Below are 19,669 nucleotides of genomic sequence, written 5' to 3' on the forward strand. Positions count from 1 at the left end.
TTAGTTTTTACGTTTGCCGCTTGGAAAAGTACTGTAACGTAATAGTTGCCAAACAAACCGCCATCGCCAGCGCGTTGAATGTAAATAAACATGGCCAGTGCATACGGAGAAACAGAGGCGGAGTCTGTTTTGACTTTGTGTTCTGAACAGTGTCGAGTAGCGCCATATCAATTCGATTCTACTATGAACGAACCTAGAACAGTTACTTTTGACACAGATCTGACAAGTTGTAGTGATGAGGACAGTTCCACGAGCGAGAGTAGCGAAACTGTAAGTGATACTGATAGCGTCCAGGCCGGTTGCGAGTCGGTCATACCTCCAGTGGAAGAATGGTAAGCCAAAGTCATGACAACAAATATGGTATGCATTATTTCACGTGCAATTTTAATCTAACAATCATGATCCACTTACAAGAGTCTGAACAGACACACTTTGAAATGAGTCAGCTCTGGAGTCTTGGCAGTCATCATCAGGGGTGGGCTGAATCACAACTTCCTCTACAGAAGTAGGCACTGTGTCATCAGCAGCACTTTCCTCTAAAAGCTGAAGAAATAAGATTATATATTAAAACATCATGGTTTATGAGATTTACATCTAATATGACAATGTCAAGGTACTGTGTTAAGATTAATTTTATTATGATGAGTTATGGAAATATGTTATGGAGCTTATTTGATTTTTTACAAGTCTACAATTTGTTTTAAATACATAACATGTACTTGATTACTTCAACATGTTCAATACAGTTTTATTTCAATTTATCTTGAAATGTTAAATTTGAAAAATGGTATTCTTCAAACTTTTCCATTCGTAAAAATGATACTAAAACATCTACAGAATGATCTACCAGCTTTTAAACTTGGAATATACTCTATTTGGGATAGATTTGTCCATTGTTTAGACTAAGAAATCAATATTTCATTGAATTTCAAGTGCCACAAATGCAAAACACGCTCTTGAATGTGAAATGTGTATATCTAGTTACATTCCTCAAAAACTTGTACTTTTTAAATTATTACATTATACTAGTTATTGTTTATCGCTTTATACTGCACACATACCTTTAAGTTTGTTCTTTTCGTGATGGCAAGGGATGGCTTCAGAGGGGTGGAACCTGTACGCTGCAGGCTGAGATCAGTCCTCAGCTCTACACGAGGAAAGATGATGGGGACGATCCTGTCTACTGCCGATGGTTTTTTCAGTCTCAACCTGCCTGTCTTGAAACCCACGGAATTCAAAACAGTGGGATCCGACACAAAACATGAGCGTTCAAAGTGATCTTGACAAAGCTTTGCATGGTGTGAAGGAGTCCAGTTCTTCTTATTGACCATCCGCACCCATTGTCGCCACCTTGCCGGTTCCTTTTCCTTGCACGGAAACGAAAAGAAGCTTTTGCCCGATGCCGAACCATTTTTACAAACATAAGCAACGCAGTAAACCATGTTATCATAAAACAAACATAAAGTAGCAATATCAAGACAAAGTGTGTAATCCGAAAAAAGCACCGATAGATTTACATAAAACACCAGCACAAAAAGGAAAAAAATGGCTGGTGCACAATAAAGGGTGTTTGGCAACTATTACGTCATAGTATAGTTGTAAAACGTCAGGGAAACAGCCGAACGACCGAGAGGAACTTTAGTTCGAGGAGCCGCATATTTTGTTTAATTTGTTACTCAAAAACTAAAGTGTTTAAAAATATGGCAACCACACAGGAATTATATCTAACCAAAGTACAGTTTCTAAGGCAATTATTAAATTTGTTGAAAATTAACCTTTAAGATCAAAGCTACACAATACATAAAAATCTGTATTAAACGAAGACTATAAGTTAATACGATGAATAAATGTGTGTATGTTGTTTCACAAGTTGCAATGTTACGTTAAACTTAAATTCAAACTCAGAAAATATACTCCCGCACTTAAAAACTAGATACCCTTATATTTGTTTTATTTTGGTGTGTGGTATTTGTATAGCATGCAGCAGTTATTCGGCTAAATAATAACCGTTAATTAATTAATTGTGACGATTTGTCACATGTTATCCAAACGTTAAATTATTTTAGTTCATTTGTGATGAATAATGAGCTGTACATCAAAACCAAACAAATTTTTATATTCCACCACTATATTAGGCCTACTTTAATTAGTTATTTCGTTCTTCCAAACAGAATTGATGAACTATAAATCCAGCAACATTAGTCTAATCCAGTGTAGTATCGAATCAAAGATTATATTAATTGTTCATTGAAATCATCTTTTGGAAATGAAGAGAAATACCTTTAATATTAACAATAAAATATAAGTGCAGTTCTAAAAATAGTTTAATTTGGCTATATCTCATGGGGAAAAGTTATTAATTAGAGGATTTTTATTTGAATGCTGAATATAGTCTGCTAATTATGAGATACAATATCATTACATCATCATTATTATCAGCTTTTTCAGGTAAAAGTAGCCTACAACAAACGTTAATGAAGAAATAAACTGATTTTTTCGTTGTTTCATAAACTGGATTTCGCACTGTTTTAAACAAATAATCCAAAAGAAGCCAACAAATGACGGAACATATTACAACAATTTTAATAGCAGTAAAGTTTACACTTGTTGTTTCGATTACGTAAATGATTAACACAGATACTAAAACGCATCTTTTCCCGGAACATTGCGGCTTTATACATATAATATAAAAATTCTATAGTTTTATATAGATTTAGAACACGTAAACATGAAACCTCGAGTTTTAATACTATTAGAATGTCATTATGTTCGTCTCTATACGAGCGTAGGCCCGGCATGGCCAGGTAGTTGAGGCGCTCGACTCGTAATCCGAGGGTCGTGGGTTCGACGATAGTGGGGCGTTATAATGTTTCGGTCAATCCCACTATTCGTTGGTAAAAGAGTAGCCCAAGAGTTGGTAGTGATAACTAGCTGCCTTTCCACTAGTCTTATTAGTGACGGCTAGCGGAGATAACCCTCGTGTAGCTTTGTGCGAAATTATAAAACAAACTGTATGTACGTATTTTTAATAACTATTATTTTCTAATTTTTTGCTGTAAATGTGGCTTTTATAGTTTATATTTTACAATGATTTAGTCATCGCATTATTTTAAAAGAAAATCGATATTTCGTTGATGACACAAAAGGAACTATATATACACATATACGGACATTTAAAATTTTTTTTTTTATGTATATATATATTTTCGAATTGATAATTTACCTTTACTGTCATCTGGTGATAAACCTACTAACTAATAAATTGTCGGTATGTGGTGGGTATCCTTTTCACAATATACGACACATGGGTAAACGATGGCGAGTACTAACGAGTTCGAAATAGATTCAGAAGATGAAAAACTTAGCAAACTTCGAGAAAAACTAATAGTTTTACGATTTAAGGGCCTGAGTGAAGGACTAAGCTTGCGAGAAATGCAAAATATTGTTTTGAAAAGTGCAACGAAATCAAACAAATGCCAAAGTGAAGTGATGCCTAAAAAAGAGAATGTTCTACGTCTAGTACGAGTGACAAATGTTTGTTCGAGTTTTGCCTTTTTGGCACTTTTGGTTGCTGTTATATTTCAGAATAGAGTTATTTTTAAGTCGCAGTGTGCTGTTCTAAACAATTACATTGTTATGGAAGTCACAAGACCGATAACTGACTGCAATATTTGCAAAGATGTTAACAGTGTTATTGTTTTACAAAATGTAACGAAAGAAATGTTTGCCAAATATGCATATATGTCACGGCCAGTTTTGGTTAAATATGCCACTAAAAGTTGGAAGGCATTGAACACTTTTAATTTCTCCTTTTTTAGAAATCTTTACTCTGAAGTAGCCGGAGCTTATAAAAGTGTTGAGGACGAATGTCAGTTCTTTCCTTTCAAAACTGGTTTTTTACATCTTGAAGATGTTTTCAACATGCCAGAAGAGAGAGCACTGATGAGATCAAGAGATGCAAAACCGTGGTATATTGGGTGGTAAGTAAACTCCAAAAACTAAAGTTTTATCAATGTACCTTGGATTCATAATTCTTTACTAATTATAAGTAATAATATTATAAATGGTTTAAGAATGACTTTTTTCTAAGCCACCTACAAATAAAAATACCAGTAAAATGGGCATTTGATCTCTGATTGCTCTCCATAGGCATAACTTTACAAGTCGTTCCTTTTAACACTAGTTATGGTTTGTTAGATCTGCTACAGTATTTGATATGTTACTTTAAAATGTTAGTCAGATTCAACAGTTTCATTTAGGTAGAAAAAGGTATAATGTCAAAATAAGTTACTGATTTTGACTAACCCTTATGTCAATCATTTTACATATAGACACACTAACTGACAAAGTTCTATGATATGTTTAGTATGAAAACAATTCACAACTATTTACAAATTGAAATTAAATTCATACTAATTAGAATTATTATACTGTCATCTGCATTTGTTGTTGTTAAAATCATATTGACATGGAGCAAAAGAGTTTGGTAAGGAAGTGAGTTAAAGTAAGGGTGTATTTTCAGCAGGTGTTACCTGTATGTTGAGGTCCAACAGTTTACCATTAATTATATAAAAACATTGTCTGGTAAAGGTTGGGGGTCATGTGAGCTGTTTGAAACAGTCTTGGATATGTTTTCTTCTGAATAAACTGTCATGATGAGTTGTGTATGTATTCTAAATATTTAAAAATATAGAAAATGAATTACATAGAACCCATGTGCACTTCCAAAAAAAGTATTTGAGTAAATGAAATGAATTAGTTTGATAAATAGCCATAGTTACTGTATTTTAATATCCCAGTTAATTTACTGTTAGCTTTATTTTGGTTGGAACAAATGTTGTTTTGATAATTGTGATTAATTATACATGTTGATGACTTTTTATTTTAGAGAATGTACTCTACAATTATATACAACAATTTCTGAAATGAGAAACAATTCTTATAAATTACAAATATGAAGTTAATATAAATTTATTTTTACAGTAATGATCTCCAAGTTTGGTAATTGTTTTTTAATTTTTTTTAAAGAAATATCAGCTTCAGAAAATAGAACCATTTGGGTTTATTTTATTTTGGTTGAGAAGATTTCATTCAATGAACAACAGCATCAAATACATAATCACTTAAAGCTGTTATTCAGTATATGTTAACCAGTAACAGCACACACACATAATTCTGTGATAACTCTGACAAACAATGAGGTTGGAACTAAGCTCCTAAACACTGATTTTACAATCTTGTAATTTTGAAGTTCAACTTTCCACTGTTTTTATTTCATCCAAATTATTATTGTTACGAAATTCTTCAAACACATTAATCCAAAGCAGTGCTGGTTCTTCTCTATTCTAAGGAAAATAAACCCTAACTTTAATAACAAACCCATAAAAAGATACATCAGCTTGAGAAAGAGAAACCCTAACTGTAATAACAAAACCCATATTGAGCTGTGCTTGACATATTTACAGAGTTTCTGGATTATGTATGTGATTCCTGATGTAGAACTAACAAATTATCAACAGTTTGCATGTGGTTATAGAGGAAACACATCCACAACCATTTACCTTATAAAACCTTCTTACTTTGTGACTGGAGTGAGCAGCTGTTCACTATCAAGTTCTTGAGCCTAAGAATTGAGGTTATCATAGGAAACTAGTCTAATGACACCAGATAAATACAGTGTATTTTTTCAACATCTTTTGTACCTTAATCTTTATTAATGTTTATTGTGAATGCTACAGAAGCACTCAGCTAAAGCAAGGGTAAAAATTTCTCCTCTGTTATGAGGTGTTGTGCAAACCAAGCATGTAGATTGGTAAGTTTTCTCACCTAAGTATTAAAACCATTAACTATAAGGAAAGGAAGCTGATATCAGTTTACTCAATAAAGTAAGTAAATCAGTAGAAATTTAGTTTAGAAGACAAATTCTGTATTATCACAGAGTGTAGTTATTACAGGATTTTAGACTCAGGTTACATTATATACATAAATGATACCTTACTGTTTAGAGGAAGAAACTTTTAGTGTGGTTTGTCTGTTTATGTGATACTTTACTGTTCAAAGGAACAAATTTTTCATATATTTTTTTTTTCTGTTTATGTGATACCTTATTGTTCAGAGGACAAACTTTTGCTGCGGTTTGTCTGTCAATGTGATACTTTACTGTTCAGAGAAACAAACTTTTGGTATTGTTTGTCTCTTTATGTGATACTTTACTGTAGAGAGGAACAAATGTTTGGTATGGTTTGTCTCTTTATGTGATACTTTTCTGTTGAGAGGAAAAACCTTTTTGTATAGTCTGTCATTATGATACTTTACTGTAGAGAGGAACAAATGTTTGGTATGATTTGTCTCTTTATGTGATACTTTACTGTTTAGAGGAAGAAACTTTTTGTATGTTTCTTTCTGTTTATGTGATACCTTACTGTTGAGAGGAATAATCTTTTGGTATGGTTTTTCTGTTACCAAACCTCTTGGTTAGACATCTTAATTTCTTCCAAAGGACCACAATCTGCCAGGGATAGAATATTCTTTAAGCAGTTTCATTAACAAAGACAATTTGTCTTCTGTTTGTGAAGTTAGCAACAATAACTGAATTGTTTAACTGAAGGTATACAGAGTTAGTCCATTAGGGAAGTTTTCTATTCAGGCTAAGTGTACATACACAAAACATGGGAAACCTTGAGGAAAGGTTTGCTGTACACCAAAATCCAACATATTATAAAACTATTCCTACTTAAGATATGTTTGTTAATTGTGATGGCAGTTTCAGTAAGACTGGCAGGTCAGTATGCACTTTACCAATAGAAGTACTCTTTTCCATTGTATAGCTTTCACACAGTATGTGTCTAACCCTAGAACGTCAAAATAGAATACCAACATTCTATATATACTTTCTTCTACCACAAAATGTCACTAACTCAGGTATTTAGGGAAAATTAAATAGTTTACAACTCTTGACATCAAATATACAACATCATTTTGGATGGCGCTCTATAAAAATTTGACAAATATAAAAGAAAAAAGAAACCTTTTAAAAGAAATAAAATAGAAACTTTTGTTACTTTATCAATTTTACTTTTGTCAGTATTAAGGTGTTTCCAGATTCAATCACCAGCGATCTGTGACATCATTAGAGGATGCGTATAAGTTAAATTCATAATAGATTTTTATAAATGATTCGGTTTAAATGCTGAAAGTTGAGAGCATTAAAGTCCATAGGCCTAAAATTTGTGATAAAAATTATGTTAATTACATTTTTTGCAACATTTCTCATGTTTTTTTTTATCCATAGCAATTTCAAAGTTGTGTAGAAAACAGTATTTAAAATGTGTATTTTCCAGCGTATAACCACTTCCCAAGAAACGTTTCGTGTAATACCAGAACTCGTCATTGGCGCTGAATTTTGAGAGATAAAAGATATCTGAAGTGCTATTTGCATATCAAGTATAATACATTATAAATCGGCGCAGATAGCCTAGTTGCTTTGCGCCATAACACAACAAACCAAACCATTATATATCCAGGTTAAACGCCTATATTTGGTGAAACATTCGAAACCAAATAATTCGTTATAAAAATTACCCTAACTGTGGATTTTTGTTGTTTTTTTTATATTACAGATTAAAAGTAGAGATGTGTAAACTCCACAATGAATAAATTAAAAAGTGTAAGGTTAAAAAATATCTGCTCATTTACAATCAACGTAATTTCTATCACAATTTTTAGGCCTACTTCATTAAATTTCAATGAGTGCTTACAAATAAATGAAACTCCTAAAAATAAAATAACAAACCCAACAGATAATGTATATGCATTTTTAAAAGCATAAAAAAATCGATAGATAAAATCATAGTAATATATGAAACATTTCAGTACTTTGCGATGTAGAACTGTCATTCTGATGCCGCGTACCTCACTTTCAAATAATTAAACCGTGTTCCATATTTGGCCTTTTTAACGTCAGAAAGTGAAAGTATCAAATTCCGTTGTTATGCGGAAACCGGAAGTCAAGCTTGTATGATGATACATGCACGTGCTATCAGCCAGAACTATGCATGAATCGTATTACATATATTTCACATACAACGAACGTGTACGTGATTCATTCCTGGCAGGCAACTTTAACATCAATCTAACCAGCATGTTATTTGATGCGCTTGTTCTAACACATGGTTATTACTGGTAAACCTATCCGTAGAGCTATAAAATAGATAAATAACTAAAGTGATAGTACGGAAAATTTATAATTATTTTGATAAAGTCATTGATTATTTTGTATTACTTCTGTACGTTTGCGTTCGTTTTTGGTTAGAAGTTCAAATACAAATGTTTACCAATAGCTATTGTCCAACAACTACCTGTTTCTAATTTAGTGCAATTTCCTTTAAATTTCAACAGTAATTTTAGCAGGGCAATTTGAATAAGGGTTGGAAAGTTTTTGTGAGAACTGGTATATAACTGAATGGAGAAATACAGATAGATGAGAAAGAAGTTCTCGTAATGTGACATCTTATTTTGAAAGAATAAACAGAGAATGATTGCGTGTTTTACGAAACTGGGAAATTTATATTTAATGGGAATTTCTTTGAATTTAAAAATATAAAAATGAAGCTATTAACTATTTTACCTTTGTAAAATTATAAACATATATTAAATGCATATTGCAGTATAAAACTTTAAAACTACAAATTGAAAGAGCTGTTCACAGAATATATATATATTGAAAAGGAAATATAAAGCTCACTGATGAAAAGTGAGGACGTGTTAATTATACAGCCATGAAACTGGAAGTCTTGTGGAGGTAGTAACGTTTTCCAATGACGTCTTATATTTTGTTTTCAAGAGCCTGATGTTAGAAAGCTCAAAAACATGGTTAACAAAGTTCGTTAAATTTTTATTCAAAACCAGGCCTCTTGACGAACTTTGGTATGTTGTCTCGGGCCGCACGTTGCTACTATATTAATTATCTCAATATCGATTGTATAAATGTCCAATTATGTTCATTCTACATGTTGCAGGAGAAGTGTTAGGCGGGCCTATTTTGCTACACCCCTGTTCTAAACAATACATATTTTAAGATTAACTTAAAGTTTGGGATTGTGGCGTGGTTAGGAGGTTCAGGTAATGTTTTTTTTTAAAGTTACAACTATAGAATAAATAAATATCAAATAGCTTTGGCTCACCAGGTCCTGAAAAACTTTCTATCTTTACACTACAAAAGGCACAGAGTTCAGTCTAACATAGGGGTAGTTGCTTTTGTTATTTTTGTTTACTGCTATTAACCAACTTATAAATGTTTGCTTGTGGTTGTTTTATACCAGTAGTCAATATGCAGGGTGAGCCAAAAGTAGGTGGACAGTAAAAAAACATTTATTTAGAGATCATGTATACGTACAACTATATGTAATAAGACAATTATATTAATGAAAATAAAATGTTATTTATTAACGCAAATGCTCAAATTGATTTCCTTCTTGATTTACACAGCTTTGAAGTCTACCTCTTACGCTTCGACAAACATTTTTGCACAAGTCACTCTGGGCATTAATTTCTTGAAATGCATCTCTTATGTAATTTTTTAAATCACCGACACTTCTTGGTTTTTGACTATAAACGTTTTCCTTGAGTACTCCCCAAAAGAAAAAATCCATAGGGGTCAAGTCCGGTGAACGTGCCGGCCAATCGATTGGACCTCTTCGACCAATCCATTTCAATGGAAATGTTTCATCAAGATACTCACGAACTCCTTTGGAATAATGTGGAGGGGCCCCATCTTGTTGAAAATAAAAGTCATGTAAATTAGGTTGTTGCTGTAACTGGGGAACAACTTGATTCCTTAGAATTTCGAGATACTTATCTCCTGTAATTGTTCCGTCCAAAAAAAATGGTCCATAAACACCAGAACTTGAAATACTACCCCAAACATTGACACCAGGCTGATTTAGCTGTTGTTCTAATGTTAAATGCATGTTCTCACTATACCAGTAAACACAATTATGTCTATTGACATGACCGGATAATTTAAAAGAAGCTTCATCACTCCACACAATGTTATCTAAAATTCCTGGGTTTTCTTCAATCTTGTTCAGCATAATTTCACTAAATTGCAGTCGCCTGTCTGGATCATCCTCCAATAAGCCATGAATTAGTTGTGGTCGATAGGGTTTCAACCCAATTTACGTTATAATTCGCCTAATAGAGGTTTGTGGTATGTTCAATTCCATAGAAGCTCTTCTGGTGGATTTTTTTTTTACTTTGAACAAATGCATCGGCAACACGTTGCTTATTATTCTCTGTACAGACTGTTTTGGGTCGACCAGTTTTAGCAGCATTAAGGATTGAGCCAGTGGCGTCGAATTTGTCACGGATACGGTAAATGGTTTTTTTTTTGGAGCTGGAGTATCAAATGTTTCAACCCACTTTCTCCTTACGGTTTCAGTATTTTGAGATTTCCAATACCCTTTTAACACCCATATTCTTTTATCTGTATTTAAAGTATTTGACATTATGGGTTCTATTAACAATCTAAAAAAAAACAACAGATTAAATTAAAACAAATGTAATTATACAATTGTAATTATATAACACAAATAATATAGTTGCAGCATGGTTATAATATACAATTGCATTAATATAACCGATACATAAACCTATTCCAAATGCTGTCCACCTACTTTTGGCTCACCCTGTATATAACATTTTTTTTATTATTTTAAAGAAAGACATCACGAAACCTGGAAAGAAAAACAAACATTATTATACTGTATATTAGAATTAAAATTAAAACTGCAGAAATATTCTTTAAAAGATACCCAGTATTTCTCATGTGTTTACAAGTAACTCAGGAGAAGCGGCGTGTACATATATTTAAACAAACGAACATACGTGCACAAATCACGAAATAACCGCTAGCATTATTTTCCGACATGTTCTGACTTGTCATTTTGTATATAAACGTCAGCAGAAATTGTGTTTTCTGAAGTGTATACCAGGTATGAAACTTAGTAGAACTCGCCAAAAATGGCGAATTTGTTGTGAAAATAGGAAAAGGGGCGGGGGCATGTTCTATTTACCGCCACTGCTCAGATCTTGATCTTGAAACTTTGGGGGACGAACACGAGCATATTTTAATAATATTATGGAAATAAACTGTTTGTGAAAGAGCACAAATAGGAATTATAAAGAATGTACAATAGGGAGTCTAGTCGTGTTGGTAATTCCTACTCTAATTCCCGAGGTAATGCAGGTAACATAGTAATTAATGCATTAAATAATTGCTGTTTGAACTTACAGAATGTTGTACTTGTGGAAACAAAACCGAAAGAGCGATAAGTAACACATTTTCAATTAATTCAAATGTTCATGAATTGTATCAACTCCTTTCACGTCAGCCACAACTGAACCTAAAACCTTCCAAAAACGTAAACTATAGATTTGTGACTCCAAAAAACCAGAAGTCACTGGCGAAGTTTGAGAAAATTTAATGTGTTTTTAAAGAACTATTATCTCAACAGATATACGAGTTATTATGAATTACGTCACAAATTGTCTCGTGATTTTGGACTAACGTACAGACGCGTATGACGTAATCAGTAGAAACTGAGATATAATACGGTATTAGTTACGATGTCATATAGTTGCATAGTGTATTTAGGCTGGTAAATAAATGTAACAGTCTTAAATTGTTTTTTTAAATTAATACTACAAACAACGTTACACTGCTTCAAAGTTCACCAATCTGAAATAGTTGCTATACCGTATTTAATAAAAGAAAAAAGTCCTCGTGTCTAGAAAACATTATGGTCGATAAAGGTATAAATTAATTACAATATGATGTTATTGTAATACCTTGACACTTGTTTGTGAAGGGCAGCTGGTACAAAGTTTAATTATTTCATGTTGTTGTTGTTTTTTTAAATCAAGACTGGCTGTAAGAAAGATATTAAATGTGATAGTAAGGGGTTGACCCTCTACACTGAGTCAGCACTAAGCCGCTTCGGTGATGATATGGTAAGCGCATGCGTGTTTTAACTCGAAAACATCAAGATTAGTGTATCGTTTAGAACTAGTTTAAGAAAATAGACTTATTATTTATGTTCTCGGGTTCTTAACATTTTCCCCTCGGTGGGGACCTCCCATGGAAGGTTCTATTCTTTCAGTTTACCTCCTCTGGGATCTAAACACCCACCCACGTGTTTGCCGTGCGTGGCGACCCGCGAAGGGAAGGAGAGGATCATGGTGGTTGAGGGGTCCAACCCTAACATACCACATTGGCCTTGAATTCCTGTAGACGGCGGGTCATTGGGTGGCCCCTTGGGTCAATCGGCTGGTCCACTTGAGCTAGGGTCAACCAAGTACCAGTGTTGGAAGTTCTCAACAGGTGTTATGGACATTGTGTATGATGCTGGTGTTTGGGTATAGTACTCACGAAACCATGGCATTGCTGCAGTGCCCTTGCTTGACATTGTAATGCGTTCCCTCGTAAGACTCCATGGTGGGTGGGTTCAATGGACACCGAAATTTCCCTTTCTTTTTTTATGGATAATCCAATTAAAAATCTTAATAAAATAGTGAAAAAAACAGTCTATAGGTAAACGACCACGTCTTGAAGATTTTGAGCAGCAATCATCACCATCTGTACCACCTCATTTTCTTATATTGCACTCACTTTTAGACAAACCTTTAGGGCAAATGTCTCCATTTTTCATTCAGAAGGGACTAGAGGGACTTGCTGGCTCTTCAAAGTCAGTATTGGTGGAAACATCTACATCTCAACACAGTGAACTCCTGTTGCATTCAAAGGCAATTGGGGATATATCTATAGAGGTTACACCTCATGCTACTTTGAATTCATCACGAGGAGTTATTGTTGAGAGGGATTTGAAGAACATCCCAGAGTTGGAGATTCTCGTTGGTTTCTCCACCCAAGGAGTTTCTGCAGTGAGGCGTATCTCCACTCGCAAAGATGGAATTATGGTGCTGACCAATGTCCTCATTCTGACATTTACATCACCACATCCGCCTGCCACCATTAAGGCAAGTTATCTTAATTTCAGGGTATGGCCATACATTCCAAACCCTTTCCGATGTTTCCAGTGCCAACTGTTCAGTCACACGAAGAAGTCATGTCGTGGTTCCTTGGCGTGTGCTCATTGCACTGGCAAGGACCATGATGCCTATGAGTGTGAAACAGACCCTCATTCCATCAATTGCAATGGCTCTCACCCATCTTACTTTCGTTCTTACCCTTAAAGCTTGGAAGAAAAAGAGGTGCAGCATTTGAAAACGATTCATAACATTACCTTTCCTGAGGCTTGAAAATTGCTGTCCACCACCTCATCTTGGATGTATGCTGTTGCACTTTGTTTCACAACTACTGTGGGAGTGCAGATAGATCTCTCTGTACCTCCTAAAGAATCGTTCTCCAAATAAATGAAAAGTCTTTTGACTTCCATGGTTAAAAAGTTGATGAATCAACTTCGACATCTATCTCTGTCCCTGATATACATTCCACCAAACCCCAAGATTCACATCCTTTGGTTCCAGATACAGGCATTTCCTCAGATCCATCTTTCTCTCTCACTCCAAGATGCAAAACAATCATTCGTTTACGTCCTTAGTCTCTGGAATTCCCTTCCAACAGCAAAGACCTGTCCAATCGACCCAGGGCAGGATCCATGGAGGTCGATAGACCTCCCTTGAATAAGGAAAGTAAGGAAAAAATACGTGGTCGTAAACAGAAGGGTTCTCTGCCCAATTTGCCTCCATGTAAATAAAAATGGCAACTCTGATGCAATGGAACTGTCGAGGTTTACATTTTAATCTGGATGGCATCAAAACACTGATTGTTTCCTACCATCCTGAATGTCTTTCCTTACAGGAAACATTTCTGAAACCTGCCGATACAGTCTTCTTTCGACAGTTTTCTTTATACAGAAATGACAGGCTGTGTGATGGACGAGTGCATGGAGGGGTGGCATTGTTGGTTGATCAGCATGTGGAGGCTGTCGCCATCCGTGTTTCCTTGGGTCATACCATCACTGTTCGTTCTCTCTATCTGTCACCTGGAGAGACATATGATCAATCAGACCTTGATGCTCTCATTGAACAGTTGCTGTCTCCCTTTTTCATCCTGGGGGTCTTTAATGGTCATCATCCCCTATGGGGAAGTGCTGATATTGAGAGGAAGGGTGGCTCTGTAGAGCATGTGCTCTCTGATCACAACCTTTCTCTTTTCGATACTGGTTCTTTTCCTTGTTTCCACGCGCCTAGTCAGTTCTTTACTGCTATTGATCTCTTAATTTCATCTCCTTCATTATTTTCCTATTTTTCATGGAGAGTTGACAATAATCCATGAGGCAGTGATTATTTTCCTATAATTTTGAGAAAGACTGGCCGTGGTCGATGCCACCCGACCCGCGTGCCCTGGTGGAAGCTGGATCAGGCAAACTGGCCCTCTTTCACTGCTCTAGCAGAACTTGATCATGTCATTGTCTGTAAGCCATCAATAGACGACTGTGTGGCAGCAGTAACTGACAATATTATACAAACAGCTGCTCGATGTATTCCTAAAATCTAGACACGTTTTCCACTATATCCTCGTTGATGGTGTAATCCTGCCTGCCACATGGCACAGAAGGCTCAAAAACGAGCCTGGGATACTTTCTGTAGATATATCACAATCTTGAACTGCATTGCTTTCCAGCGGGTGCACATGCTTGATGGGTAAGACGTCAAAGCCAGAAGGAATCTTGGACTATGTTCACAATCAGCATATTCTATACCACCAGTTCCAAAGTCATTTGGAACAAGATTCGAAATGTTAGTGGGCAATATCACTCTGTACCCCTCTCGATCTTGCTCTCTGATGGTCAGGAAGTAACTGATACCCAGAGCATTGCCGATACTCCAGGTGAATGCTTTTGCCAGGTATTTAGCACTTCTGCCTATTCTTCCACCTTCTTAGCCATCAAGACTCGGGCAGAGCAATCACCTCTTTCCTTTCGAGCTAATTGTCTCTATGACTATAATCGTCCCTTTACTCTGGTGGAACTCCAACTGGCCCTTCATCGGTCTGGCAGTACATCGATTGGACCTGATGATATACACTGTGACATGCTGTGCAATCCATCTCCTGCTTCTCATGCTATCCTTCTGGTTGTTTTTAACCAGATCTGGCAGGAGAATGTTTTTCCTGATGACTGGTGCCAGGCTATTGTTCTACCTTTCTTTAAGCCCGGGAAGGATCCCAAGATTTTTATGAACTACTGTCCAATTGCTTTGAAGAGCTGTCTCTGTAAGACTTTAGAGAGGATGGTTAATGCTCGTCTTCTTTGGTTCCTCGAATCAAACAACCTTCTCTCACCCACCCAGTGTGGGTTCCAACGATAGCGCTTCACCGTGGACCACCTGATTCGACTTGAAACGTCAATCAGAGAAGCCTTTCTGAAATGACAACATCTTGTATCAATATTCATTGACATTGAGAAGGCTTATGATACAACATGGAGGTATGGCATTTTGCGAGACCTCTGTATATGTGGGTTATGTGGCCATTTGCCCATTTCTATTAAAAAAATTTAATGGCCAGGAGATGCCGAGTTCCTGTGGGTTAGACACTTTTCCGTTCTTTTCTACAGGAACTTGGAATCCCTCAGGGGCTGTGTTCTGAGTGTCACACTTTTCAGTATAAAAATTAATGCCATCACTGCACAACTCCCTCTCACTGTTGCAAACGGGCTCTATGTTGACCACTTTCACTTCTCATGTCAATCGTCAAACATGAGGTATATTGAGCGGCAGCTACAGAATGCCCTCAATTTTTTACTGAAGTGGACCACAGCAAATGGCTTTACTTTCTTTCTCTCTAAAACCATTTGCATGCACTTTTGCCACCAATGGGGTATTCACTCTGATTCTGAACTCCGTATCAGTGAAGTTGTGTTGCTTGTGGTGTCTGAGACTAAGTTCTTGGGGCTTATCTTTGACCATAAGCTGATCTTTAGACCACACATCAAGCAGCTACGAGTCAAATGTACAAGATCACTGAACCAACTCCGTGTCCTCTACCACCACTTGGGGAGAAGATTGACGTTCTATGCTAAAGATATATCGTGCTCTTATTCGATCGAAACTCTACTATGGATCAGTGGTCTATGGCTCTGCCAACTATCGGACTTAATGATGCTAGACCCTATTAAACATCAAGGACTTAGGCTCTGCACTGGGGCTTTCTGCACTTCCCCAGTTCAGAGCTTATACATAGAGTCTCATGAACCTTCTTTGCAACTCTGCCGTTTGCAACTGTCTTTACTGTATGCTTCGAAACTTCGTTCCTTACCAAAGCATCCCACCTGGGGTTTGTTTTCCTTCCTCGATGGGCCATGCCTTTTCAGACCAGATGGTCTGCCATTACTCCTTTTGGCCTTCGTATCCAGGCGTAGTTGGATGAATTGGGTCTATCCATGGATAACAAACATTGCTGTATCTGCTGGTCAGCCCATCTCACCATGGGTTCATACAGTCCCCTATTGTGACTTATCTTTAAATCATCTGAGAAAAGTAGACACTCCCGATTGGAAATACTGTATGCTATTTGCTGAACATCTTTCGAACCATCTTTCCATTCCTATTTATACAGATGGTTCGAAATCAAGTGACTGTGTTGGCTCTGCCATGGTTTGTTGTAGTTTGGTGGTTGCACACAGAATCCCTTCTACAGCTTCTGTGTTCACTGCTGAACTGTATGCCATTTCTCTTGCCCTGGATCATATAGAAGCTAAGCAGTACTCAAACTGCACGATTTATACTGACTCGCTTAGTTCTCTACTGGCCCTGGGATCGCTTCACGTTGGTTCACACCTTGTTCTCGCTGATATTTAAAACCGACTGGCCCATTTCTCTTTAACATCTATTTCTATCCAGTTTTTCTGGATACCGGGCCACATTGGTATTCACAGGAACGAGCTCGCCGACACTGCAGCTAAGTCTATCTGCTCTGGCACTATCACCGCTGTGCCTATTCGATACATGGACTATGGTCCTGTATTCAAGGCTCGGCTCCGTGCCAGCTGGCAGTCGACCTGGAGTGAGCAACGTGAAAACAAACTTTTCCAAATAAAACCCTATATTGGACTTTGGCCATCTTGTTACCGTAAGGATTGGAAAGAGGAAGTTGTTCTAACTGGACTACGCATTGGTCACAGTTTAACTCATCGTTTTCTTTTATCTGGAACTGATGCACCAGTGTGTAGTTTGTGTAACACTCAGATCACACTAAGCCACATCTTACTTGCTTGTCATTGTTATGACTCTCAATGATGGCACCATTTTAAACATGTTCTGTCCCAAGGTTTGTCCATAACGTTAGACAGTGTTATTGGTGATGGTGACAGTGTCCACCTTGGTAATGTGTTTAGTTTTTTAAAGGCCATTAATCTTTTTAATACCATTTAAGTTTTTTAATTTGTATTTTACACCTTTTTAATGTGGCTCCCTTTTAATAATCACAGTTCATCTAGTTCAATTTTAAATTAGAAACTGACCGTAACATTAAGTAACTCGAAACCAGGACTGGAAAGGCCAACTTCAGGTGACTGACGGTGGTTTTTGTACTTACCTGTTAGTCTTCCTGGCGAGTTATGATTATTACAGTCACGCTACAGAAAGTCCTTTACAATTTGAATTACTGTACTTTTTCTCTTGACGTTGTAGACTGGATGTAAACATTGGTTTTATGCAATTTATTTATTTTTTAACTCTGTTTTGTTTTACCTTAATTTCCTTTTACCTTTTTACCGGACGTTTGGCGCAGATAGCCTAGCTGCTTTGTGCCATAAAACACTAAATCAACCAACCAACTAATCTCAACATTTTTAAGTTTCAGTACTTATGTTTTAAATTATTTTTATTTCCTTCTACGTCACGTCTCACGAGCTTGACCTGTGATAATCGCTGTACATTTAGAAATGTGTTTAAAATAATGTAATGCTTTACTAAGCCTTCGTCAAACACGTCGAAAACAACAGATATGAAGCCCGGGCACCCCAGTGGCTCACCGGTATGTCTGCGGATTTACAACGCTAAAAACCGGGTTTCAATACCCGTGGTGCGCAGAGCACAGACAGCCCATTGTGTAGCTTTGTGCTTAATTCAAAACAACAACATATGATGCCCGAAAAATTATGATTTTGTCGAAAGTAAGAAATAAGTTCTCAAAGTGATACTGTTTTTAGATTGTTGTGATTTTCTGATTCTACATTTTCTTAATTATCACTTCGGGAAACTCTGAACTAACAAAGTGTTTTATTTACAAGTTTGAAAATTTTCTTTCGTAGATTTATTCGAAAACCATTTAACATAGTATTCAAAACTTCGTAAGTTTAGAACAAATAAGGAACTACAGTTATTTATTATTTTTATAGCCTTTGATTATCATTGGACCCTAAACTGATGGATAACTGCAGTTTGTTATTTTTATAGCCCTTGACTTTCATTAGACCCTAAGCTGATGAACATATTAAAAGGTAGAATCTCGCTACAGAAGACCAGGATTTAACGGGTAAAATAAAAGTATGCTAATACCAATAGGCGTGGTAAAATAAAAGTCTACTGATGCGGGTGGGCTTGGTAAAATAAAAGTCTACTAACACGGATAGGCTTTGTAAAATAAAAGTCTACTAACACGGATAGGCTTTGTAAAATAAAAGTCTACTAACACAGGTAGGCTTGGTAAAATAAAAGTCTACTAACACGGGTAGGCTTGGTAAAATAAAATACTACTAATACGGGTAGGCCTGGTAAAATAAAAGTCTACTAACGCAAGTAGGCTTGGCAAAAAAAGCTTCCAACGCAGGTAGGCTTGATATAAAATAAAAGTCTACTAACACAGGTAGGCTTAGCAAAATAAAAGTTTACTATGGCAACATTTTGTTTATAGACTAAATCTGTGAAATAACATCTGTACCTTAGATACCCAACATTTCTCTTAATTTTACTTTTCGGGTTTAAAACCATAAACGTGTAACGGTGGTATTTCATATATGTCTTATCTTCTTCCTCCTACAAGACAAAAAGTCCTTCGGGTGTACTAGATAGAACTTGTCATTTGGGTTGGAAAATGACGAGATAAAAATGATTTGAAATGATATTTGTATATATAATACACTAAACATGTTATATGTGCGTCTACCGTTGATAATGATGCAGGTTTTCGCTTGTGGACGACATTTTGAAATCTCGACCCGCGACAACAAAACGCCTAAAATCAGCTTTGTGCTTCAGACGTGTTTACCGTTGAAAGGTTCTTTTCACAGTCCCAGTTGTGCCATCTGGTGGATAAAAATGATGGTAAAACACCTGGCTTTAACTATGAATTAACAGACAAGTTTTGGTTTTCAGCTGTTTTCCGTCATTGCAAATCACAGATCCTTACTTACCTTGTTTTTTAGGCTTTATGAATGCAAGGTCACATGCTTCGACTACCATGTGACGCTGCGAAGCTTAGAAACAAACAGATAAGACTCACGAAACCTCGACAGTGTCTTTGAAAGTTCATGGCTTTTCTTCTGTCTAACTGATGAAGGCACATTGCACTGATTAGTTGTGGCATGAGGTTACTGAGCCTTAAAATATCTAAAGATGTTTCATGATCGGATTTTGACCCTTCGAC

General features: G+C 36.1%; 1 protein-coding gene and 1 long non-coding RNA gene across 3 annotated transcripts in view; one reads left to right on the plus strand and one right to left on the minus strand.

Annotated features, from left to right (window-relative positions):
- Positions 1–365: 365 nt before the first annotated feature.
- Positions 366–1,311, minus strand: LOC143235429 (uncharacterized). The gene is made up of 2 exons (XR_013019185.1): positions 1,062–1,311; positions 366–543 (listed from the first exon to the last, which is right to left on the minus strand). It is a non-coding gene; the product is annotated as an uncharacterized LOC143235429 (long non-coding RNA).
- A 1,967-nt stretch (positions 1,312–3,278) lies between these two features.
- Positions 3,279–19,669, plus strand: part of LOC143233751 (uncharacterized) — a 35,240-nt gene continuing 18,849 nt past the window's right edge. For both annotated transcript variants that reach the window (XM_076470349.1, XM_076470350.1), the window contains exon 1: positions 3,279–3,980. In XM_076470349.1, coding sequence (XP_076326464.1) covers positions 3,316–3,980 — 665 coding nt within the window. In that variant the 5' untranslated portion in view covers positions 3,279–3,315. The remainder of the gene's footprint in view (positions 3,981–19,669) is intronic.

Source organism: Tachypleus tridentatus, chromosome 12 (genome assembly GCF_004210375.1).
Source record: "Tachypleus tridentatus isolate NWPU-2018 chromosome 12, ASM421037v1, whole genome shotgun sequence".
NCBI classification, from domain to species: Eukaryota; Metazoa; Arthropoda; class Merostomata; order Xiphosura; family Limulidae; genus Tachypleus; species Tachypleus tridentatus.